Here is a 25,715-nt window from a genome sequence, read left to right as displayed (position 1 = left end):
TGCCAGAGACTTGATATTTTCCTACTGTTTAAAAATGCGGGCATCTGGCGGGCTCAGTCTGTGCAGCACAAGACTCTTGATCTTAAGGTTGTGAGCTTAAGCCCCACATTGGGTATAAACATTACTTAAAATTTTTTCTTTAATCTTTAAAAAAAATAGTAGCCAAGAAAAGTTGTCCTCTCATCTAAATTCCCTGTCACCAACCCCAAATATTGTTTTATGATGAACTTCATAAAGTTAGCTATGTGCAAGAATGAATGCATCCATACTTAAAATGTTAAACATATTATATAAAAATCAACATTGGGGATGCCTGGGTGGCTCAGTCGGTTAAGCCGTTGCCTTCGGCTCAGGTCATGATCCCAGGGTCCTGGGATTGAGTCCCATATTGGGCTCCTTACTCAGTGGGGAGCCTGCTTCTCTCTCTGCCTCTGCCTGCCACTTTGTCTGCTTGTGCTCTCTCTCTCACAAATAAATAAATAAAATCTTTTTAAAAAATTAAAAATTAAAAAAAAATAAAAATCAACATTGCAATCCATTTCTTTCAAAAGTACTGACTGTCACCTCCATAACTAAAAGTGCCAAAGGACAGCAACCAGCTTACTACATAAATTTAAATCATCTATTGTTTGGGGGGAATACTTCTTGTCCCTGAGCAATTTAAAGTTCAGCAGCTATCATATACAGAGGCTTGAAACTTCAGATCCTTGAGGGAAAATGTCCCAATGATCCAATTACACCAAACTTTTAAAAATTGAGACAGAGTGAGCCACAGTTCTCCCAAAATGATTTCAAAGAACACATAAAAACAAAGTCTTCTATTCCCACACACAACGGACTATTACTCAGCCCTCAAAAAAAGAAAAAAAAGAAATCTTGCCATTTGCAGCAACGTGGATGAACTAGAGGGTATTATGTTAAGCGAAATAAGTCAATCAGAGAAAGACCATCATCCTATGATCTCATTCATATGTGGAATTTAAGAAACAAAACAGAGGATCATAGGGGAAGAGAGGAAAAAAATAAAATAAGACACAACCAGAGAGGGAGACAAACCATAAGAGACTCTTATTCATAGAAAACAAACTGAGGGTTGCTGGAGGGGAGGCAGGTAGAGGGATAGGGTAACAGGCTGATGGGACATTAAGGAGGGCATGTGATGTAAAGAGCATTTGGGTATTATATAAGACTGATGAATCACATACCTCTACCTCTGAAACCAATAACATATTGTATGTTAATTTGTTGAATTTAAATTTTAAAAATATTTTTTTAATTTTTTTTCTTGAATCATTACAGAGAAGAATATTTAACAGTCTACAGAGAAAAGATATCCCTAGAATTCTAAGATACACATTTTTTCATTTGTGGAACTACTCCCTAGTTTTCAGAGTTTATGAGAAGAAAGTTTACTCTTAAACCACTTGTCTTAAACAACTGGTCAGAAATTTTACTCAATACACATATTGAGGAGGGCCTTAAAGCAATGAGCCCTCAGTAGCAATGGACAGATCTAGCACCCAGATCTTAGTTTCTTTCTTTTTTTTTTTTTTTTTTTTTTACAGAAATCACAAGTAGGCAGAGAGGCAGGAAGAGAGAGAGAAGGGGAAGCAGGCTCCTTGCTGAGCAGAGAGCCTGATGTGGGGCTCTATCCCAGGACCCTGAGATCATGACCCGAGCTGAAGGCAGAGGCTTAACCCACTGAGTCACTCAGGCTTCCCCAGATCTTAGTTTCTAAACACAATTCTCACCTAAAAAGAAATTGTAAGGGCCTACTTAATCAGAGGGAGCCATTTTGTTGTTTATGCAGTAAACTTAGATTGACCCTATGCAGTAAGCTTAGATTGGCCCTGCCCCTCCCAGAAGAACTTACTTGCAAAGCCCAGATACAAGGGTGGGTCAGGCCAGGTAGAGACATCCAATCAGTGGGGCACACATATATCTACTAGGGTGAATTGTAGTTCAATTGGCCGCCCGTGTGTGACCTAACATGACTGTGCAGTTTTCTCTGTGTATTGCAATCTCATTGGCCACCTGTGTATAGCCCGGCTAAACTACCTCTATAAAAGTTAGTCTGTGAGGCTGGGAGGGGTCGCATCTTTCCAAGAGACAGCCCTGACTGGTCAGTTTGATTCTCGATGCTTGGTGCAAAATAAAGATTTGCTTGACCTTCGCTTTGTATCAGTCTTGCTCCTTTGATTACCCACCCTAACAGAAATGTTAGTTCCCCTTTTCACAGCTGGAGCAGGAAAGGACAAGACTGATCTAGAGCAGCTTACTTCACTAGAATATCAAGAAGTACGCAAAGAATGACAGGACTATTTCAAAAGGCTACAGGAACCACTTGGTGAGGCTCCCATTGGCCACATCTGTGACAAAATATGAGCATCAAATTAATTACCGGTTAAAATAGATTATAATCCAGAGAATAAAATCAGAATGCATGAGCTCTTTCTGAAAGAAAGTAAAGAAAACTCTTCCTTACGGGAGGATGCCAAAAAATAAATATAAAAGAATGATGTCATTAGAAAATCATTACAGGTTGTTACAGTAATAGATTAGAACAGGTAAAATGTTAAAGTAGGTAAACGTAAGCATCATAATTGTCGTAAGTAAAAGCTGGGTGAGAAAACAGGGTATTTACATGGTGTCAAAGTATGATACTGCAAACTACTCACTAATTTCAAAAACAAGGTAATAATAGCTTTCCAGCGGGGAGACGTGGAGGATAACCAGCTTAACACCCCCAACCACGAGACCAATGGACTCCACGTGCTTTCTAATACCATGGACATAATACCATTTCTATGATATTTCCATCAAAAACACAAAACCTGAAACCAATCATGAGGGGAAACCAGACAAAATTAAATTAAGGGATATTCTGAAAATAACCGGCCTATACTTATCAAAACCGTCAAGAACAGGAAACAAAGGAAAAGACTCTGCAATGGTCCAGGAGATTAGGTAAACAGGACAACTAAATACAATGCATGACCAGCACTCAGAATTAGACCGGGGGCGGGGGGTGTTCTAAAGGACGTTATTGGGGCAATAGAAGAAATTTGAATATGGGTTGTCGATTAGACAACAGACTGCATCAGAGGGAAACCTCCCGATCCTCCCAACTCCATAGTGCATCTACGTAGGAGAGTGTCCTTGTTCTAAAATACTTCAGCAGCGAGTGTTACAGGTTAAAACGTCTCCAACTTACCGTCAAAGAGTCCACGCGCTCCGGAGGGGCAGGCCCTGCACGTGGCCTCTCCGCTCCTGGAGCCAAGTCCGGGGCGGCGGCGGGCGGGGTTCTCTGCCCCGGACAGTACCTGCAGGCAGAGGAGGCGGGGGCCAGCGGGGCGGGGAAAGTGGGGCGCCCCCGGGGCGGGCGTGCGCAGCCCGGGTATCCCGGCCTGTCCCACGGCCTCACCCCGGCCTGAGGCGCCACCCCCGAGGCTGCCGCAACCCCGTGCGGGGCGCAGGGGAACCACAGGGCGGCAGGAGCTGGCGCGGCGGGGCCCGAGGCGGCCTCATGCCCCACCCGACCTTCAGGGTGAAGTGCGTCCACCACCAGCCGTGCCCCAACTCCAAGTGCAGAGGAGCCGGGCTCGGGGCGGGGAGAGTGTGCGCGAACCAGGGCTGAAGGTGCCGTAGCAGGGACCACCCCTTTATCCCCCAGGCCACCTGGTGCTTCTTCACGACCTCCCGGAGCAGCTGGTACCGAGGGCCACACCGCTGCGCGCGGGAACCTGCTGACGTACCACTGGGCGCTGAGAGCTTGCGCAGGTGTGACCAATGGCTTCTGGAACACTCCCGCGGACGCCAGCAAGACCCGGATGCCACGTGGGGGGCGCACCAACGCCGAGCAGGTGGGTGTGCAGAGCCTGAGGAGTGAGAGGCTGGAGGCATCGGGCAAGGGCTCTGGCCCTTGCGCATCATTTACGAGGAGGTTGGGAAGCTGTGTGACGAGAGAGACCAGCCCCAGGGGCTGCACGGCCACTGCCCCGAGACGCCACATCCCTCTCCTCACCATCCCAGTGCACTAGGTGGCCTGGGTCGACTCCTGAGGCCATCAAGTCCACGTGTCTCGTGGGGCCATGTGCCCTCTTACTCGGCATGATACCACCTTGGTGTCCGTGTGTCCAGCCGAAGTGGGGCGGGGGGGAGGGGGTCTCTGGCCTGTGAGTGTGTGCACACTGTCCACAAGCCCACTCGTGAGTCATGTTGCTTGTGTCTCCTGGTGGATGTCATGTGACCCTGCGCCTCACTTCCTGGGGTGCTCATGTCCTGTGGCCGTGACCTAGTCCCAGCCTGTGCTTTTCACCCTGGGCAGCAGGGGCCCTTGCCCCGTGGTCGGGTGGCACTTGCCACCCTCAGGACCACCTTCCCGAGTGAGTCAGAATAAACTGGATCCTGTGGGGGCGGGGGTAGTTTAGTTGTGCATGAACAGCCGGTATCTTTGTTATCCCATTCTTTTTGCAAGGTGTGCGGTTCCTCTTTCCTGTGCCCTGAGGACAGTTCACGCACTCTGGATCACCAAGGGTGAATGTTTACACCAGATAAAGAACGACCAGGAGGACTTGGTCATACCACATGAATAAGATTTTTTTCCTCCTTAGAAAAGAAGTAACAACAGACAGAAAAATGTAAAAATTGACAACAGAGCTAATTAAGTTGTAGAATGACATTTTGGGGATAGTGGGCTAGAGTGGCCCATTCATGATAAGCTTAAACTAGTTAAACCTGCTACATCCAGTGGGGTTGACTGTAAAGCACAGGAAACAACATAGAGTTAATGACTTCACACCTTAAATAGGATTCATCTTGAAACTCTACTCTCCTAAGTGTCAGTGCTCACAGTAAATCTATCACCAGGCAACAATGCAACAATAATTTCGCCAGAAGATTGACAATGAGATACTAAGTAGAAATAATAAGCATTGATACTGGAGAAAAGGAGATAACATTATCACTTGAAAACTGTGATTTTATATCTAAAAAGAAAAGATCCAATTAAAACTGTTCCCCAGCAATAGTTTAGTAAACTAATAACAGATAAATAAAAATCAGTAATTTTCTTGTAGCCGGTTGTAAGATGAAGTGACTAGAAAAAGATGCCATTATCAATTATATTAAAATTGTGAGAAATCTTAGAATGACTCTGACAAAAACAGGGAACTTACATGAAAGGAACAATAAAATTTTAGTAACAGTAGTGACAAAACCAGTAAACTAAATGAATCCTGATGCAAAATCTAGAGTCCACTTGTGTTTTGATCAATAAACAAAAATAATTCTTTTCTGAAGGGCGCCTGGATGCCTCAGCCAGTTAAGCATCTGACTCTTGATTTTGGCTCAGGTCATGATCTCAGGGTCATGAGATCAAGCCCTGTGCTGGGCTCAGCACTGGGTGTGGAGCCTGCTTAAGAGTCTCTCACTCTCTCTCTCTCAAAAATAATTAATAATAATAATGATGATAATTTTTTCTGTAAGACACAAAATTACTGTATTAAAGAGATACTTTCAAAATTGAAGCAAGAGAAATTTCTACAAAAGACCATAGAGATGAAAGACACTTACAGAATCATTTCTCACAAAACCAAACAAAAGAACTTAAAGGAAAAACTGCTATTTTAATAGCTAAACTGACTCTAGCCACTTCACTATTCCTTGTGAAAGCAGGGCCCAGGCTCAGGTAAATGGGAAAAGACTATCATAAAGGACACTAAATTATTCTATTTAAAAATAAGTTTATAGGATTGTAAAGTTCAATCGTGGCTTTTTCAGAAGGGTTAGGAACAACGGAAGAGAGGAGACTGGAGAGAGAATTAAAGAGAGCCTAGAGGGGCGCCTGGGTGGCTCAGTGGGTTAAGCCGCTGCCTTCGGCTCAGGTCATGATCTCGGGGTCCTGGGATCGAGTCCCGCATCGGGCTCTCTGCTCAGGCGGGAGCCTGCTTCCCTCTCTCTCTCTGCCTGCCTCTCTATCTACTTGTGATCTCTCTCTGTCAAATAAATAAATAAAATCTTTAAAAAAAAAAAAAAAAAAAAAAAGAGAGCCTAGAAATCTTGAGAATTAAAAGGAATCCAGAGAAACTAGCCAATGAGAAATATTTTGTAACAGGGAAGGCTAAGATCTATTTAAATACTGGTATGTCATACTGAATTTTAGATTGTTGGCTAGTCTTAGCTATTCTCTACTCCCTCTACTTCTTCCAGAATTTCAGTTGAAGTCCCATAAACACAGCAGTCTTGGGTAACAGAGCTTCCGGTAATGGAGAAATAAGAGAACTACCAGAATGGAGAACTTGTGGGTCTATCACTAGCCAACCACGAAGCTAACTTAGCAGAGCCTTGAGTATACAATAAAGTATTGAGACTTCACAGAATCAGTTCAGGAAATCACTAAAAATGAAAACAGCACTCACAAAAACTCTTGAATGAGGGGAATCTGATTTCCAGAGTTGCCACATAATATTATTTAAATGTCCAGTCTTCAACAAAAAGTGATGACGCATGCAAAGCAACAGGAAAGTACGGCCTGTATTTAATCACGATAGAAGGGTCGATCCATCTAGAAGATATAACAAGTGTAAATACATGAAGAGGCACTTAAGAGCCCCAGCTCTGCCGGGATGGCTCTGTCAGTTGAGCGTCCAACTCTTGATTTTGGCTTGGGTGGTGATCTTAGAGTCCTGGGATCGAGCCCTTTAAGCCCTATGTGGGCTTGTCCCTCTCCCTCTGCTCTGCTCATTCTCTCTCTCTTTCTCCCTCACTGTCTGTCTTCTCTCTCTCAAATAAATAAATCTTTAAAAAAAAAATCCCTAAAAGAAACAGAAACTGGCAGAACTAGAGGGAGAAGCAGACGATCCAACAATAATAGTTGAAGACATTAACATACACAGCTCTCAATAATTCATAGAACAACTAGACAACCTCTCAAGAAGGAGAGAGGACTGGAACAGCACTGGAAAATAAATAGCCTGAACACCATTTCTAGAACACCCCATCCAACAACACGCACATGCGTGTCCTTCCCAAGTGCATGTAGAACATTGCCTGCTGGTTTTGTGCCATCGTGCAGTGTGCACTCTGGTGTGTTTGGCTCCCTTCCCTCCTCAGTGTGCTTGCAAGGTCCAAGCTGATGTGTGTGGCTCCAGCTGGCCCATCTGTACTGGTATATTATAGTCGATTTTTTTTTTCTTCTACAGATAGAGATCACAAGTAGGAAGAGAGGCGGGCGTAGAGAGAGAGAGAGAGAGAGAGAGAGAGGAGGAGGAAGCAGGCCCCCTGCCAAGCAGAGAGCCCTATGCAGGGCTCGATCCCAGGACCCTGGGATCATGACCTGAGCGAAAGGCAGAGGCTTTAGCCCACTGAGCCACCCAGGTGCCCCTATTATAGTCGATTTTATGATCAGAACACTATTTATCCGCTGTTCTATTGTGAGATATTTGAACTGTCTCCACTCTTGGGCTATTTCAAGTAACATGGTATAACCCTGCATGTGTATATATTTGGGTTTGTGTGTGCACACTTCTGATGGGTCTATACTTAGGAGCGAAAACACTGGCAGAACATGATTAAGTCACCTTCAGGAGCTAGTGCCGAATGATCGTCCAACATGGTAAATCAGTGTCAGTGGTCCTATTGCTGAATAACAAAGTAATCAAAACTTAGTGCCTTCAAACAGTAGGCATTTTCTTTTATCTCATGGATGTCTGGGCCAGGAATTCAGACTATGGAAGGGTGATGTTTGTGATAGGCTGTGTCCTCCCCTAACCATGGTTTCCCTTTCCACTGTTTTGTTACCCACAGTCAGCTGAGGTCCAGGAGCAGATCTTCCTCCTAATGGAGCATCAGAAGGTTAACAGTAGCCTAACACCAAATACATTTAATTAAAAATCAATGACATTTCAGGGGCGCCTGGGTGGCTCAGTGGGTTAAAGCCTCTGCCCATGCTCAGGTCATGCTCAGGTCATGATCCCAGGGTCTTGGGATTGAGCCTCGCATCTGGCTCTCTGCTCAGCAGGGAGCCTGCTTCCTCCTCCTCTCTCTCTCTCTCTCTCTGCCTGCTTCTCTGCCTACTTGTGATCTCTGTCTGTCAAATAAATAAAATCTTTAAAAAAAAATCAATGACATTTCATTATTTTATTAATAGTTATGCCATTGCTATTATTCCCAGAATGGTAGCCATTAAAATATTAGCAGATACTGGACACCTGATGGTTCAATCGGTTAAGCACCCAATTCTTGATTTGGGCTCGGGTCATGATCTCAGAAGTGGGCCCCATGCTGGGCATGGAGCCAGCTTAAGATTCTCTCTCTCCTTCTGCCCCTCCCACTCTCTCTCTACAAAAAAAAAAAAGGAACAATTTTTAAAAATTAACAGATACTGTCTTTGGATAGTTAGTTGCATATAGGTGATCTTTCTTTTCATCTTTAAAAAGTTTTGCTGTATGTGCAAAAAGCATTTATTACCTGTGTAATCCAAAGTAAACTTATAAAAACCTTCTGATTTATCTAAAACATAACTTATGTTTTAACTTTATTTTTGAGAGCATTGTTAGATTCATAGCAAAGTTGAGCAGAAAGTACAGAGATTTGCCGTATTTCCTGTGCCCCCAAACACAACTTCCCCCACTGTCAACGTTTGTCAGACATTTGTTATCATCAATGCACCTACGCTGATGCATTATTATCACCCAAAGTCCAGAGTTTACGTGAGGATTTACTGCGGTGTCACACACCATCATTGTAGTATCATACAGAATAGTTCCACCACCTAAAATTCTCGGACCTACTCACCCTTCCCTCCCTACTCCTCTCTGGTGACCACTGATCTTTTTACTGTCTGCATAGTTTTGCCTTTTCCAGAATATCAGGTGTTTGGAAATCAGAGCATGTAGCCCTTTCAGATGTTTTTCATGCATTTAAGTTCCCTCCATGTCTCTTCTGAGCTTGACAGCTCATTTCTTTTTAGTACTGGATAATATTCCATTGTCTGGATGTTCCAGTTAATGTATCCATTCAGCCTCCTGAAGGATATTTTGATTGCTTCCAAGTCTTGGAAACTATGGATAAAGCTGCCATAAACATCCATGGGCAGGTTTTTGGGTGGACATAACTTTTCAATCATGTGGGTAAATACCGAAGAGTATGACCGCTGGGTCATATGGGATGAGTATATTTAGTTTAATGTAATTTATAAACTGCCCAGAAACCTGACCTTCCTACATAATGTAACAACTATAAACTCTAGACAAACTACCAAAACCAATTCTCTTAGGGCTCCCCAGAGGCAACAAAGGCGGGTTTTGGAAGAGAGCTAAAATACGGATGGGATCAACATACGGTGAGCTTCCTGGATTTAGGGATTCTGTCTAAAGTGAAACACAGCCAAAATGGGACCAAGAAGAGCTGAGGTTTTCATTGAAAACTTCTTTTCGGCCTGAGGGAGGCAGAGCCAGAGACAGTGAGGGAAGGGAAAATTCAAGAAAGAAAAAAGGCAGAGGGGGCAGCTCCATATTCTATGCCTAAATCTGCCCAAGTCTGTGGCACCTCTGAAAAGACACATTTTGCAGAGTAGATTGCAAACAGCGTTGCTAAGGGGGGAGAAAAGAATTGAACGGACATCCAAACTGCCACCCACAAAGAGAGATCGTTTGCAGTTTGAGTCTCAGCCTGTTAATTGTGCACTAAAAGCAAAGCACCTCATTGGAGGAATGTATTTAACAGAGTCCAGATTCTCTACAACATAACATCCACAATGTCCAGGATATAATCCCAGAACACTGGACATACAAAGAACCAGGAAAAAGTGGGGCAGTGGGGATAGGGGACAATCAACAGAGGCCAAACCCAAAATGACCCAGATGTGTCACTATCAGACAAGAACTTAAGAGCAGTTATTATGATTTGTGAACTTTAAAATTAAGTTCATAATGAATGAAAAGTTTGGAAATATTAGGAAAAGAATATAGAAAGAATCAAATGGAAATTTTAAAACTTTTTTTTTTTTAAGATTTTATTTCTCTGATAGAGAGAGAGAGAGAGAGAGCAAGAGTAGAGGGAGAAGCAGACTTCCTGCTAAGCAGGGAGCCCGATGTGGGACTCGATCCCAGATCCTAGGATGATGACCCGAGCCAAAGGCAGACACTTGCTGACTGAGCCACCCAGGCACCCAGAAATTTTAAAACTTGGAACAGTATCTGAAATAAAAATTCACAGGATGGTCTTTAATATCATAATGGACATAGCAAACAAAGTCAGTGAACTTAAATATGGATCTTTTCTTAAATGCCTCCGAGATCTGTAGAACAGTATCAAATGATTTTTTTTTTTAAAGATTTTATTGTTTTTGAGAGAGACAGAGATGGAGCACAAGTGGGGAGGAGGGGCAGAGGGAGATGGAGAGAGAGAATACTCAAGCAGACTCCCCACTGAGCAACTGAACAAGGAGCCACACAGGACAGGGCGGGGTGGGGGGAGTGTTGATTCCAGGACCCATGAGATCATGACCTGAGCTGAAATCAAGAGGCAGACACTGAACAGACTGAGACACCACCCAGGCACTCCTAGAGCAGTATCAAATGAATTAACATAGCTTTAATTGGAGTCCTAAGAAGAGAAAAGGGAGCAAATAGCACAAAAAAAACCAAACCTTTTGGGTAAATAATGGCCCCAAATATCCCAAATTTGGTGAAGCATAAAAATTTAGAAATTCAAAAATCTAAGCAAACCTCCAATAGGATAAATATCCCCCCAAAAAGTACACCTTAGCATATCATAAAGTGCTGAAATCCAAAAATAAAGAAAATCATGGAAGAAGCTAGGAAAAAAAAAAAAGACATCCAGGGAAACAACAGTTTAAAAGACCCATTATCACACTGGAAATGTTGGAGGTTAAAGAGTGGAAATCTTCATATGCGACAGGCTGTGTCGAGATAAAACAAATACTCAAAAAAAACACGTTTGTTTCAACTGGTGCTTAGAAGAGATTTTGTATTTGAAGACAGGTTGGGAATCAAAAGTAGCATGATAGAATTATGTATCTAATCACTAATACCCAATACTCTTTTCAGGAACACCCACACAAAAATTAGGTATCCTTCAACCATTACCTGTTTTCTCCCTGTCCTTTGTATTTTAAAGGCAACTTCATCAACGGTCCTTAATGTAAAAGCAGTGTGTCATTTCTTAAGACAAAGAAAAACTTAAATTTTTAAACAGGCATTGTTGGAAAAGCTGATTTCTTCCCATTTTTGGTAGCATTATGATCTTCCACTTCAAAAAAAGAATGAAACGATTGTTAATCTAGTCCAACAAACTGGACCTGCATTTAGGGTAAAACGAAGCAGAAGGGAGCGACGTGGGCTTTTTGGCTGCAACTGGAGACAAAGCAAGGGGACTCTCCAGCCTCTTTTCCAGTTTCAAGACCTGTCTGGCAGCTTACAGCACGGGCTGACATTTTGTCCACAGCCACGTCTATTGGTCTCAGGCAAAAGCAGAACTGCCTGTTCTGTGTGTTCATCTGGGATTACTTTTCTCAAAATTATACATGAATGAATGAGTGAATGAATGAATGATCTTTCACTGATGACTTCTCTCCAAGTATCTGACTCCCATTTTCCATGTGTCCTGCCTTTGTTCCTGCTTTGCTCTGGGATTTCCAGTTAATTCGACGATGTCCACTTTCGAGAGGGAGCTCAAGGTATGGCAGGCAATAGGACCTTTTTCAGTTCTTAGAGTGTCACCAGGTAATTCCCGGAAGTTGAACTGTTTTCCTAGGGAACCAATAAAAATCAAGGTGCTCCTTCAAAAGAACTGATCATGCAGCTTTTATTTACCACTTAGGGCATGGGTAGGATTTTTCCTTTCCAATAGGATGATCACAGGCTTAACTAGCTCCACACATACTGCAAAGGATTCTATGAAGACTTTGCATATAAAATACAAAAATCTGTTACATATACAACCATTTAACAGCGATTTGTACATTACAATGAGTTTGTGTCAAAGTAACTCCCTATACTTAACAAGCAGCATGACTAGACTGTGGCAGCAGCAGGCAGAAATACCCCCCCACCCACCCCCCACCGAAGGGCAGGCAGTGTTTGCACAGGGCAGGCGCCACTAGAGCACAGATCCACAAGGTCACATCTTTCTTCTTTCTTCCGTTACCGCATACACGAGGGAAAGATGGAAGGGGAGACGACTGGTAGCCGTCAGTCTTACTGGCAGGTAAATCACAGGCAGTTGTAAATGGGACACTAACATTCTAAAGAAGCTGCTGCTCTTTCTCGCCGAAAACACCACCTTATATTACTTCCACTGTTCTGATTTCCAGCAGCCAAACTTCAGGTCCCTCCTTGTCACATACCAATAAATTTGTGAAGCTCTATCCAGTGCATTCATTTCAAGAATAAGGTGTTCAGAAATTAGGCTCTCTGAATCAGATGCCTGTATGACAAGTAGCACTGAAGAGTCCCAGGGAAAAAATAAAAAAAATCAGTAGCAGAGGGCTTTGGAGATTGAGGGCCAGAGACACAAACATGTGTGGGTCCTCTTGTCATCTGTCCACCAGTATCAACATCCCATAATGACAAACTCTCCGTTACCAACCCTTTTAACGAGTAAGTGCCCACCCAACACGAGCTGCAGCGGGACACCAGGATTTCACATTACCAGTTGTGCCAGTGTCCTGGCTGGTCTAGAGGAAGGCATTAAGAGAGTAAAAAGGAAGTGTGCTTACAGAAAGCGACAACGAACGAACTGAACAGCACTGCTCGCAAAGGTTCAAGTGTCAGCACCTCTCAGCACCGCGGGAAATTCCCAGCAGTAGATAACAAAGAGTTGAAAAAGCATAAAACTTGACGTGGTGAAACACTCCGTATGGGCCCAGAGCCCAATTCTGGCCCTCAGATCCTCTTCCTTTCTGAAAACAGCTAACCTGCATGGCGTTCTTGCCTCGGAGGCATATCCCAGCGTCTGTAAATCGAAGTCAGAGGGCTCTCAGCAGAGAGGGAAATACTGATCTGGAAAACACCAAATTCTATGAGGTCACATGCTTCCTGAAAAATAGCCAGAGTGCATTTTCCCCCCAAGCACAAGCCATTCGGAAGTCCGCAAGAAGCTCCTTACAATTTACAACGCTACTAAAACCCACAATTACATTTACCACCATCTAAGAGGGTGTTGTGATAACCAAACACCTAGATATTCATTCAAAAACCCCCCTTCCAAATCACCAGCAACCCCAGAACATAGTACATCCAGCCAAGTCCATGCAATATCTACGGCCGTGTTTTCTCAAACTGCTCATTGCAACCTCTGCTTATGAGTTAGGAGAAGAATTTGGTGGGTCTGAAGAGCATTTAAAATGGTGGTAGGGAGGGGGGAATCAAAGTGTATTACACATAGTTAAGAATATGTATTATCGCTTCTCAGCCTTTTGGCTAAGATCAAGTGAAGAGTATCATTTCACAAAACAATTTCAGTTTTATATTCGTGTGCACACACACACACACACTTCTGGGTCAAGATGTAAGAAGCTGAAGAACCATGAGAGACTATGGACTCTGAAAACCAATCTGAGGGTTTTGGAGGGGAGGCGGGGAGAGGGTTCGGTGAGCCTGGTGGTGGGTATTTCGGAGGGCACGTATTGCATGGAGCACTGGGTGTGGTGCATAAACAATGGATTCTGGAACACACTAAATTTAAAAATAAATTTAAAAAGTAAATAAAAATTAAAAAGAAAAGGATGTAAAAAGTTATTTTTGTTACGGTCACAGTCAATACAACGGTGTATGGAGACCACCAGAAATAGTAACCATGGAGTTTCCAGGCTGGTTCTAACATTAGTAAGGACTCAGTAATGGCCGTACAACCAATTTAGTGCTTGGAATCCAAGGTGAACTAGCATTCAGTTGACTGCAAATACTTGCATTAGACTTGGTTTTCCCCCTGACCCCTACACCCTTAGGCAGGGGTATAAGCAGTACAAAAAAAAAAGAAAGAAACCCTAGCTGCAGCTGTCTGAGTGATAACACGTTATTCCCAAACGGCTAATTAAGATGTTTGCCCTCCTATTCCCTAGTCATACTGTTAGCCTAAAAATGGGTGGAAAATTTTAAGTCCTCTTCACAGTTTCGAGATTACAAATGGTCTAAACCAAAGTGGTTATGATTTTGTTGTTGATTTGGCTTTTACAAAATATGCAACCACAGATAGAACAAGCAGTCTTATCCTAATGTACTCTCATCTGCCTGTAAAAGGATGATGGACTTATCACATGGAGACCGAAGTCTCTCTCCCAACATGTGAAGATGCTAAACAATCAGTCTCTAAAAGCTGATCATCTCAATAAATGACAGTGTTCAAGGTCATGGTACTTAGATGCTGGGGGGGTGGGGTAGCCTGTTGGACACCTCATCTCAGGAGCTCCTCGGGCAGACCAGGGGCAGCACCCTGCAGGGCAGCTAATACCTGGGTCCCGGGCCAGGCCAGAAGCTATGCCATTTCCTACCTCCTTCTTCAGGCATAAAGCAAGGGGGTTAAACTAAGTGAGTTACAGAGTCCCTTCCGGAAATAGCTGTATTTACTTTGGATGCAGTTCTAAGACTTTTATCCAGCTTGCTCTGCAGCTCTGCCTACTGCTGTAATAACAGCTTTAATTCTTTTCTTAACTATTTCCATCCATTTCACCAACAACTACCTCTCAAACATTCAAGGTCCCATTAAGCTCACTTGGCCCAGACATTGTTAAAGATCAAATAAAATAAAGCTAATAAGGAACAAAATTTAAGGCATTTTTTTTTTATTTCAGCCAAGGAATGATGCATGCTACAGATTAAATCTTTACTTTTGCCCACTTGGTTTTTCAAAGAATACCACCATTTCAACCCCCAATGAACATGGCACTTGTTTCTTTCTTCCCCTTCTAATTTATTCCAGATTTTCAAGTGTTTTCTTCAGTAATGATGCCTTCTCCTGCAGCTCAGGTCTGCTGTCTGTCTCCATAGTAGCTAAAGACTCAATTAGGAGCACTCTGCACTCAGATGTCAAACTTTCCCACTGTTTAGATTCTGAATGGAAAAAGAAGAAAAATAGAATCCTTATAGAACAAACAAGCAAAAAACCTAAAACTAGTCTTTCTGCTTTTCTTCCAAATCGCCTATCCCCGAAATAAATATAAAGCGACCCCCGGTAACAGTTCAGGACAGAATAGGTACAGTAGTTGTCTTAATGCATATCAGGGATTTCACCCTCCGCCCCCAGTACTGCTGCGACAAAGAGAATCTAGGAGTGCTGAAGCCCAGTGGGAGGGAGGAGGTATCAAGGCAAAGGACACAGTAACAAAAAAGCCATTTAACACACAAAAAAACCTCTTTATAAAATATGCTCAAAAAACCTCGAATAAGTTTCATAGTTGCCAAGTCCGTCCGAAAAGACTTTATTACTCCTTTCTTTAAAGCATCAGAGATCTATACACATACTGAAAATTCTAGAAACCCAGAAAGTATACCAGGTCCTAAATCCTGTTTATGAGGTTCTGCCACTTTCTAATGATAAGGTTTCAAGCAAGTTGCTTTGCTGGTTACTCTCCTTTTCCTCCTCTAGAATACATTCGTACATATCATGGAACCTTAAGAGGGGGGGTTTAATTGCTAAACAGAGAGAGAGAGAAGTAGAAATAGCAAATATACGAGACTCTACAGAAAACAGTTGCATCTTCTCCATTCTTAATCTATAGGCTTAGAATAATTAAAAAAGAAGAGAGAGAGAAAAAAGTGGCCTGTTTGAAATACCTCACTGGAGAAAATTAGAGCAGTTTTCTTTTATCATTAGAAGAAATCTGCTTCCTGATAAAAGATTTGGGGGGGGGGAACCCAGGAAAAAAAAATAAGACTAAGCAAACTGCTGTCAAATTTGATGGGTTGGGTGATAAGTGTTAAAATACTTTCCCAACACCACTCTTCAAGGTGTCACTCTGTTTCTTGACATGGGTACCGGGAACCCCATGTTCCCGGAACATGGGGAACTGGAAGTCTCCCCGATTATATCAGGAGTCACGGTAGAGACGAAACTTTTTATTTCAACATAACTGTTAGCTTCAAAATACATTAAAAGTATGTAAAATGAAAGAGTACCAAATTTAAACACTGAATAAAATTTAAAGGTTTTAGCTTTATAGAGCTCACTCACATGTTCATGTACTAATTTATATTTTAGACTATATACTTACTAAAAACAAAAACAGGCAAAAATTTCTAAAATATATGCCATAAAGTATCCTGGCTTCCTGGTCCTCCAGTCAGAAGAATCAAGAACTCATCTTCAAAATGTGGGGGGGGTGGGGGGGGGGTGGGTGTGTGTGTGTGTGTGTGTGTGTGTGTGTGTGTGTGATGGAATACTACGCAGCCATCAAAAATGAAATCTTGCCATCTGCAATGACGTGGATGAAACTAGAGGGTATTAAGCTAAGCGAAATAAGTCAATCAGAGAAAGACAATTATCATATGATCTCTCTGATATGAGGAATTTGAGGGAGGGGGGCCATGGGGGGAAGGGAGGGAAAAATGAAACAAGAGGGGACCAGGGAGGAAGACAAACCATAAGAGAGTCTTAATATCAGGAAACAAACTGAGGATTGCAGGGGAGGGTGGCTGGGTGACTGACACTGAGGAGGGTATGTGCTATGTTGAGTGCTGTGAAGTATGTAAGCCTGATGGTTCACAGACCTGTACCCCTGGGGCAAATAACACATATATGTTATTTGTTATTTGTTATAACATATATGTTAATTTAAAAAAAAAAAAAAGAACTCACCTTCAAGTTTTTTAAGCAGTAATTCTATCACAGATAAAGCTTCTGTTCTCACAGATGAATAGGTCTTATTTTCTAAGAAGAAAATCAGATATTCACATTATTTGCTTTATATGCCTTACCAAGAGACCTCCAAGATTAAGTTAGTGTTACTGGAAGACAGAAATTCAGAAATTACAAATTCAGGGAACGATACACCTGTTCTTAAGTAAGCTTCACTCTGCTAATTATCATCATAAACTTGAAATGTGTTACCTGTCCATAGTCCTTACTTGAAAAACTGTCAGCCCAATATACCAATCACCACAATACAAATGGCAATATTTAAAGGACCATTTTGAGGAGAGAAATCAAAGGACACTATCTCAAACACAGAGCTGCCATCACATGAGACCTCAGAAAGTTCTTAGGTTTGCAGGACTTCCTCATTTTATCAGAGAACAGTACACAACCCCGAGGGCTGTGGGCAATCAGGGACAGTTGGCTGAGACCCTGCAAAGACTAGAGCCTTAGCGGCCAGTTTTTTATTCGAAGGCTGCTACCTCCAAACCTGCAACTGAAATAGGCTTCTGTGGTGTCTATTCTAGCGCAGGGTGACACTGTCTACAGAAGAAATTAATACACAGCCAAACTTGAGGTAAGGAAAGCACGGGGTGAGCTTATAACATCTTTTTACACTACCAAGTACTGAGGTGCCCAGAAGGATGACAGTGACCTGCCGGTAAGACATAGCAATCAGCTTAAAGGAGCTGCCACTGGCCAAATCTGGAACAGTAATTAAGGAAAATAATTAATTATAAACCAGTGGAGGAGAGGAGAAAATCCATGAATCAGTACTATTAACAGATAAATGAAGAGGCAGGGAGAGGTGGGATCTCGTTGACAAGAGGGTGCCGACTGCCAGATGGTAGACAGCAAGAAAGCACAAGAGCTGGAAAAATCATGTTCGTGAAAACTGGTTCAGGGAAGAACCACGGCCGCACGCGGAGTCTAAAGAGGGTGCTCTGAAGAAGAGCAGCGTGTCTGCATAGTCTCGGGCATCTTCTCTGTGACTGCTGGCTAGACCGTGCAGAAGGGGAGCACTGCCAAGCAGGGAGATGAACACGCTGTGCCTCCTGAAGTGAGAGGACACAGCCTCGCTTTCGGAGTATCCCAACCGGGAACTCAGAACCTGGATCTAATCGTGAGGAGACATCAAACAAACACCAAATAAGAAACATTCTAGTTTTTAAAAGGGGGGGGGGGGTGCGCCTGGGTGGCTCAGTGGGTTAAAGCCTCTGCCTTTGGCTCAGGTCATGATCCCAGGGTCCTGGGATCGAGCCTCGCATCGGGCTCACTACTTAGCAGGGAGCCTGCCTCCTCCTCTCTCTCTCTCTCTCTCTGCCTGTCTCTCTGCCTACTTGTGATCTCTGTCAAATAAATAAATAAAATCTTTAAAAAAAAAAAAAAGGGCAGGAGGGGGAGGGCGGAGACTTTTGTTCAAAACTGTCAATGTCACGTGATAAAAAGGAAGGCTAAGGAAGTATCCTAGACTCAAGAAAACTAAAAAAGACACGACAGCTAAATTCAATAAATAATCCTGGATTCTTGACTCAAGGGGAGGGGGGGAAAGTCTGTCAAAGAACACTGTCGAATCGACTGAACCTAAAATACGAATGGTACAAATCTGACTAAGGCCACTGTGCCAGCATCCTATGCCCAGCGGCCGGTCACTGTACTGAGACGGCACAGAGCAGGCACACTGAAGAGCTCAGGAGCCAAAGCGCACGACGTCAGCAACATGCCATCAGATGGTTCCAGAAAAGAGTACGTACAGAGAAGTACAAATGATTAAGTAACTGGGACAGAACAGTAACAGGTGACTTTGGGGAAAGGATATACAGGCATTACATGTACTATAACTGCAGCTTTTCTGTAAGATTGAAATTATTTCCAAATAAAAGTCAAAACAAAACAACCTATCACAAACATCTTCCCAACATCCTGAATTACAGTTCCAGAATAATACAACACAGCATGCGGCCACAGGTCAGGTACAGGAATGAGTTCAGCAGCTACTCCACAAATCTAGCTCCAAGCACCAGGGAGGGAACATCTGAAGCTTCACTCCTCGAGCTTTAAAATTAGGACTCATCACCGCCAGCTCACTACACTCACCTAAAGAATATGTGATTGATTTACAAGTTTCAAGGAGAATTTCAGTCAAAGCCTCAGGATCTGCATATTCTTCTTCCAAAAGCATTAATCTGTACAAATCAGAAAGCAAGACACAAATTGCTAGTTATGAAGAAACATTCTAGAACCTTTCTGACACAAGTAATTTCTACCTCCATATATCACTTTAAAATGTCACTGCAGCTTTTCAGTTTTAAGATAAAAGAATTCCACTGATTTGCTATAAAACGCTAAGGGGACAGGGGAGCCAAAACAAAGAACTGAACTACGAAATGAAATTACCCCTGAAAAAAGGCATTCATGGACTGTAGGACTCCAAGCTGCACTTTCCACGTGCTCAGTTTTAGCCGCTCACACATCAGCTTGCATAGCTCCTGACGGTAACAACCTAGGGAGAGCGGGGCAGAGAGTGTGCAGGGACAAGGGACAGAGCGAATGAGGGACACAGAGACATTAGAGCAGAGAAGAACAGAGGGACAGAGAAAGGAGTAGGAGAGAGGAAAAAAAATAACAAATGCCTTTCATTAAAGCCATGAAATGTCAAAAAAACTTCAGCATGACTTGGTGCCCAATTCCCAAATTTCCCTGGCCAGGAATACCCACCCACACCACCACCTGCCCCAAGGGTCCTATGTAACTGTTAACTCTCCTAGGAACAATCACAGAATCTTAACCACATCACCTTTTCCTGTAAGATACCCCGAGTGACAGCCAGAGAAAGCAGAACTCTGGAGGCAGGGAAATCAACTCGGGACACAAGCTTCTGTACCTGGTTGGCTCCTTAAGAGACAACATCTTATTCCAAACATGTCATGCCAACAGCCCTTGTAATAATTACATAATTAGTTTATCCTAACTGATGAGAAAGGAGTATAAAACTCAACAAAGTAGTTATTTTTCAAATGCTGTAAAATTTAGTACGGTTCATAAATGACGCATGGTGGTAAAAATCTAGAAGAATATTGCACTTGATTTGTTTCATAAGAAACCGTAAGTTCTTTTTCCACTATAAAGAAACAGAAACCGGAAATTGCAGATGTGCCTAAGAAGCCAGTGTGGAACAGTTCCATTCTCAAAGGCCTTGGCCCTCCCCTCAATAACTAGCAAATGAATGTACATTCCTGTGCTTTCTACGAAAATGAACTGCTTTGTTTTGAGATGTGTGTCACCTTTCTTATAGAATTCCCTACTTCAACTTTTCTACCTATCAGCAAAAGTTAGGAGTCCTAACAGTGTCAATAACGTGGACTCCTGCTGCAGTCCTCAACGTAATGCCAAGAAATAAGGCCACTTAACAAATCTCTGTCTTTTGGAAAATCCTTCCAATACACAGCAAATACGCTTACGTTGGGTCTCCACATTTCGGGGCCAGGCTTTGCCCAGGCTCTCAAAGGCTCCCAGCAGACACTCCAGCTGCAGCTCCTTCTCCTTCTCATTCTCATCTTCATTTTTGCTTGTCCGAACGCCAGTGCTTTCAGGCGAGTGCTAGGGTACATCAAAGCAAAGGAAAGCAAAACTTATTTTCCATCAAAGTTATAGGGGTACTGCAAAACAATCAGGGTACCAGAGGAGATGTCAGCCAGGAATTAATTGCTAAATTCTCTGTAACAGGTCTTCTTATTTGTAAAAAGAATGTGTTCCAGAAATACTATACCTAATAAATTTGGAAAATCCTTTAAAGGACTCTGTTAGGAAAGGTGAAAAAAATCCTGTATATGTAGGATTTTAAACATAACATAAAAAAGCTTGCATTGGAATCATGGGATTAAAGATGCAAGAACTCGGTAATCATCTCAATCCAAACTCCTTTTTTTTTTTTTTAATTTTTAAGATTTTATTTATTCATTTGACAGACAGAGATCACAAGTAGGCAGAGAAGCAGGCAGAGAGAGCGGAAGGGAAGCAGGCTCCCCGCTGAGCAGAGAGTCCGATGCGGGGCTCGATCCCAGGACCCTGGGACCATGACCTGAGCTGAAGGCAGAGGCTTTAACCCACTGAGCCACCCAGGCGCCCCCAAACTCCTTAATAAGAAAGGGAAAGACGCCGAGAAGTGACTCATCCAGCTAGCTCGTGATACAGTCCATTGAAAACCCAAAATCTCCCAAATCCATGTACTGTCATTATGTAACAGAAATTATTTAAACAGCCTTGCTATACAAAGAAACCTGCAGATTAGCAGCAACACAAGAAATAAAAACGCTATTTAAAATATTTTGTGTTTCACACACAAAAAAATAAATGATAAGCCCTAACTTTTTTTTTCTCTGAACCACTGCCCAACCTTTACAAATGAGTACTTCGTTTTCCAAATGAAACCGAAGTCTTCTTGACCAAAGTCCCTCAGTATATGGCAGACAGTGGTCCACTGAGCTCCCTGTACTCGCTCGCAGAGTGAGTGAAGCCTGGGTGGCTTTTGCACACACTTAAAAGGCAGAGCATATCACCACTAGGTCACCACTAGGTCAGAGACTGTCCATTCACCCCAACACTCACTCCTGGAAGTCACTGTCCCCACAGCCTTGAATTTCCTGGAGTGCAGGTTGAAACCCCTGCAACAAACCCATCTTTCTGCTTTGCTTTAAAAGAACAACCCTCTCTTCCCTCCTCCCGTGGAAGCAAAGAGACACCTAGAGGATTGCCTTCCTTGGCCTCCCGTGCAAGAGCTGCGGCTCGCTGCCTAAGGACTGGCCAATGAAACAGAAGTGCACGTGCCAGGCAGCAAAGTCCGAGAGCTGTCCTGGAGAGAGAACAGACGTGCCGACTTCAACCCTTCCTCCTTTCTTCATCTTCTACGCCATTAACAGCCCGGAAGGTGGTGACACCATAGACCATGATGACAGTGGCCACACTCCAAGGAAGGTGGAGCTGGAAGCTGGTGAAGAGTCAACTATTGAGCCAAAACCTCAACTATTCCGTGACGGACAAAACTCTACCTTGTTTGAGGCCGTGATACTTTAGGATTTCCTGCTACCTGCAGCCACACTAATCCTAATAAAATAAGTGAAGAGGATGCCAGGAAAATCTTCCTTCCTTTTCTTTCTTTTTACATTTTAGTTTTTAAGTCTAAACTAGACCTGAGGGATACAGGCGATCTTACCTTCTTGATGAGAGGTATGACAATATCAGAAAACTCCTGGAATCTGTCTTCTTTGGTGGCCTTCAAGACATCCGCCGCACAGCTAATTGCTACGATCTTGTATTTCAGATTCTCTTTGCAACACTCCTTCAGAACAGCCTGGAGAATCTCATTTGTGCTGGGCTGATTGGGCACGGGCTTTTCTAGCTCTGCACTACAGAGGCCACACAAAAGCATCAGACAGTTAGTAAAGACTTCGGCTTTGGGATTCAGTTTAAGAAACAGCATCTTCACCGAAAGAACATTTACCTGCAAGCTGTCACCACACAGGCAATGGCTTTCAACAGCTCTTCCTAAAGGGTTGAAAGATGAGGGAACACTGTTAAGCACACAGGTGTCATTCACCTTCTACGTACTATGACTACGTTACCTCAGGAATACTTAGTAACTATGATGACCAAAATGAACCAGAGTCACCTTCTCTTCAAGGCACTTGACTATTTAACAAGCACACCATAGGTTTTTACTCCAAACCATAAGAGAAGATAACTGTCTTCATCTCCATTTCATAAAGCCTAGATGACTTGCCCAAGGTCAACAGGCGGACGTGTCAGTCATGGGATTCTGATTCCCAGTCCAACACTTCTTCCCCAGTACAGCGCTGGCCACTGCTGACTATGACAACATCGAGGAGACTGGGATGTGCTGCCACAATCTCGTCTTCCCCAGTGAGTGTTCAGTGTAAGTATCCCATATCACCCCTGTGTGCAACGTGACTAGTTCACAGGCTTCTGGGATGGGCACGCTCAGACCCAAGTTGAGACACGGCTTGCCTTGCTACTCAATTTCACGTGTGCCCAATCCTGATCTGTTCATGAGGCCAACGGGGACAAAATGGCGACCAAGTGATTTAAGACCTCTCTTGGAAAGCTGAACATAATAAATAAAAATCAGCCCCCAGCACTACTATATGCAAAAACACGTGGGTTACACTTTGACAAAATAGCATACTTAATCAGGCAAAGTTTACCCAAAGCTTCCCATTGACTAGGAAATCTAGTTCACAAAAACAATCTATCTGACATCCCACAAAACCAGATTCTAATTTTTATAGAAAATGAAAGATGAAGTCATAATCCTTTAAGGATACCTTAAATTTAACTGGGCATGAATAGTTCCTTTACCTTTCCCGCCCATGTTCTTCCAGTTAGGCCTTGCAGTAATGCGGTCAGTATCATTCCCAGATATGGAGGTACTAGGGAGCTGGTTTGTTTTGCAATGGATGCCATGGCAATTGCACCCTGGGCTTTCATTTTCCATGACTGAGACTGCAAAGCCTTCTGGGTAATGGTAATCAACTCCTGCAGGTATAACCGAATGCCACCAAAGGAACCTAGGTTATGAAAAGCAAAATTAAAGCAACTTTTAAATGACAAAAAGGATTAACTGGGTTTTTTTTAATCTGAAAAAAAGTCAATGACCATTAGTCTAAAAGCAGTAATTCTCAACGACTAGATCCCACCACTCTCTGAAAGAAACAGAGAGTAGTGTTGTGATGTATCTTTACAACAGTAGGACTTTATGAACTTGAATATGCCCACAGGAGAGTGTCATGCAAGTGATCGTCATCCATTTACACATGTGAAGGTGAAGTACAGAATTAAGAAGCACCACTCTAAAATAATACTCTAAGCCAACAGAAAACCACCAGTCGCTCCCAACTCAAATTGGTAAAGCTCTACGTCACTTGAGCAGAAGTTCTATTCTCTCACATGGACAGTACGGAGGGAGGAGAGGGACAAGCTTAGCGTCTACCTTAAGAAGGCAGCGATTCGTACAAGCTTAAAACCAGACAGGGCACACACTGTTAAGGTCCTGGGGAAGTAACTATAGGAGTTTAGAAATGAAAATGAGGAGTCAGAACTCCAGCTGTAGTTCTTAAGAAACAGGATGAACTCACAGGCACTGATTACTAACCAGGTACGTTTTCCTGCCACACCTCCGTCCATAAATCACACTCTTCTTTCTCGGAGTTCTCCTCCTCAGCGATCTCATGCATGCCCAGAAATGCCAAAGGCAGCACTTCTCTGGCATGGTTCTTCAGCACATCGGGGCTGTAGCGTCCAATAGCATGGATGGTCAACGCACAAGAGGTCTTGTAGATGGGTTCTGAAGACGAGCACAAACACACTCATCTTTATACTTCCTGTTGTTAGGGTAACTAACATAGATCCTTGCTCAGCTGGTACCACAGCCAAACAAATCAGTAACATGAATCAAATGTTCCCAGCAAAGCACATAATATCACAGATGGCAAGACCTGATTTGTGTTGTTTTATTAGACCGTTAACATCTAAATTAAAAAAGAACGGAGGGGCACGCCTGGATGGCTCAGTCAGTGAACAGTCCGACTCTTGATTTCAGCTCAGGTCATGATCTCAGGGTGTGAGATGGAGCCCCACCCCTCCTCTGGCTCCCAGCCCAGCAGGGAGTCTGTTTCTCCCCACTTCCTCTTCCCCCTGACTCACAAGCACACTTTCTCTCGCTCTCTCTAAAACAAATAACTCCTCAGGTAAAAAAATAAAATAAAAATACAAGAGAAGGAAAAAGGTACCTTCTTTCTCCATGTACCAGCCATTAAGCTTCTGTAGGAGTTTCTCAGTGCTGCTATCCCGTGAGGTCTGAAAAAGAAAACAATCCCCATTTATTTCTTTATAATTATCAAAGTATAAATAAGTAAGAACGAACTTCAACTCACCCGAACTAAATGGCCCATGGCAAACGCACAAGATTTCTGAATTACACTGTTCCGATCTGTCAGGCCACTAAGCAAAGCACTCATGAGTTTACCTGTCAGAAACAGTGAAGAAAAATCTGATACTTGGTTGACCAAATGTTCTGCTCTGTTCCCAGGACCAAAACAAACTTAGCCCTGTGATGAGTATCTGATTTAATCCCTACTAGTTTAGAACTCTTGTATGTTACATGTGTACCATCCACTTGCTTCCTTTTGCCCGATACAAAATTAAACATTAATCTGCCTCTAGAATATTGTGGGGAAGTTGCAAAAATGAGAGCTAGATACATAAAGTTCGTTAGCGCCATCAAGGAGCCAATCCAAGGAGAGAAAAATGCTGACATAAAATTAGGTGTAAATGGTAAACAAACCCTACAAAATGGGAGATATTCTCACCTTCTTATAACCAGTAAGAATTAATCCAATACTTATAAAACAGTGAACACTCGCTAAACTTGCTAAACTTGATCATCGCTGCACCTCTTGCAAACAAAGAAACAATGGTAGAAGGGGGAGTTTAAAGGGAGAAAAACCATATAGAAGATCACAAGCCTGTCTGAATGGTATTTAACTTTTTTAAAAAACCTTGTCACACAAGACATGGCCATACCAAAGTATGAGCACACACGGTTTTGACAAACTCACCTGAGTGAGGTGTTAGGTCCTGGGGACACTGAGTAGTTAATGACACAATGACACTGGCACAGCCTCCCTACAGGGTTACAAAGGCAAAGGTCTAAATGTGATGGTCACAACGTTCTGTCTCTCAAACCCTGTGTCTTAGGTGTCAGTGATTTAAAGATGAGAAATAGATGAAGCCTAACAGGGCCTGCACGACTCAATCTGGAAACA

At 43.0% G+C, this 25,715-nt stretch overlaps 1 protein-coding gene across 6 annotated transcripts in view; it reads right to left on the bottom strand.

Annotated features, from left to right (window-relative positions):
* Positions 1-14,789: 14,789 nt before the first annotated feature.
* The window catches only part of ECPAS (Ecm29 proteasome adaptor and scaffold), a 98,921-nt gene continuing 87,995 nt past the window's right edge, over positions 14,790-25,715 (bottom strand). For all 6 annotated transcript variants that reach the window (XM_046022029.1, XM_046022030.1, XM_046022031.1 and 3 more), the window contains 12 exons: positions 25,509-25,575; positions 24,825-24,916; positions 24,681-24,747; positions 24,044-24,235; positions 23,251-23,459; positions 22,376-22,419; positions 22,088-22,280; positions 20,337-20,475; positions 19,273-19,378; positions 18,973-19,061; positions 16,819-16,890; positions 14,790-15,074 (listed from right to left, as the gene is read on the bottom strand). In XM_046022029.1, the coding sequence (XP_045877985.1) occupies positions 14,935-15,074; positions 16,819-16,890; positions 18,973-19,061; positions 19,273-19,378; positions 20,337-20,475; positions 22,088-22,280; positions 22,376-22,419; positions 23,251-23,459; positions 24,044-24,235; positions 24,681-24,747; positions 24,825-24,916; positions 25,509-25,575 (1,410 nt within the window). In that variant the 3' untranslated portion in view covers positions 14,790-14,934. The remainder of the gene's footprint in view (positions 15,075-16,818; positions 16,891-18,972; positions 19,062-19,272; positions 19,379-20,336; positions 20,476-22,087; positions 22,281-22,375; positions 22,420-23,250; positions 23,460-24,043; positions 24,236-24,680; positions 24,748-24,824; positions 24,917-25,508; positions 25,576-25,715) is intronic.

Source organism: Meles meles, chromosome 11 (genome assembly GCF_922984935.1).
Source record: "Meles meles chromosome 11, mMelMel3.1 paternal haplotype, whole genome shotgun sequence".
Taxonomy (NCBI): Eukaryota; Metazoa; Chordata; class Mammalia; order Carnivora; family Mustelidae; genus Meles; species Meles meles.
Note: the sequence above shows the minus strand (reverse complement) of the source record. Positions and strands in the feature narration are given on the sequence as shown.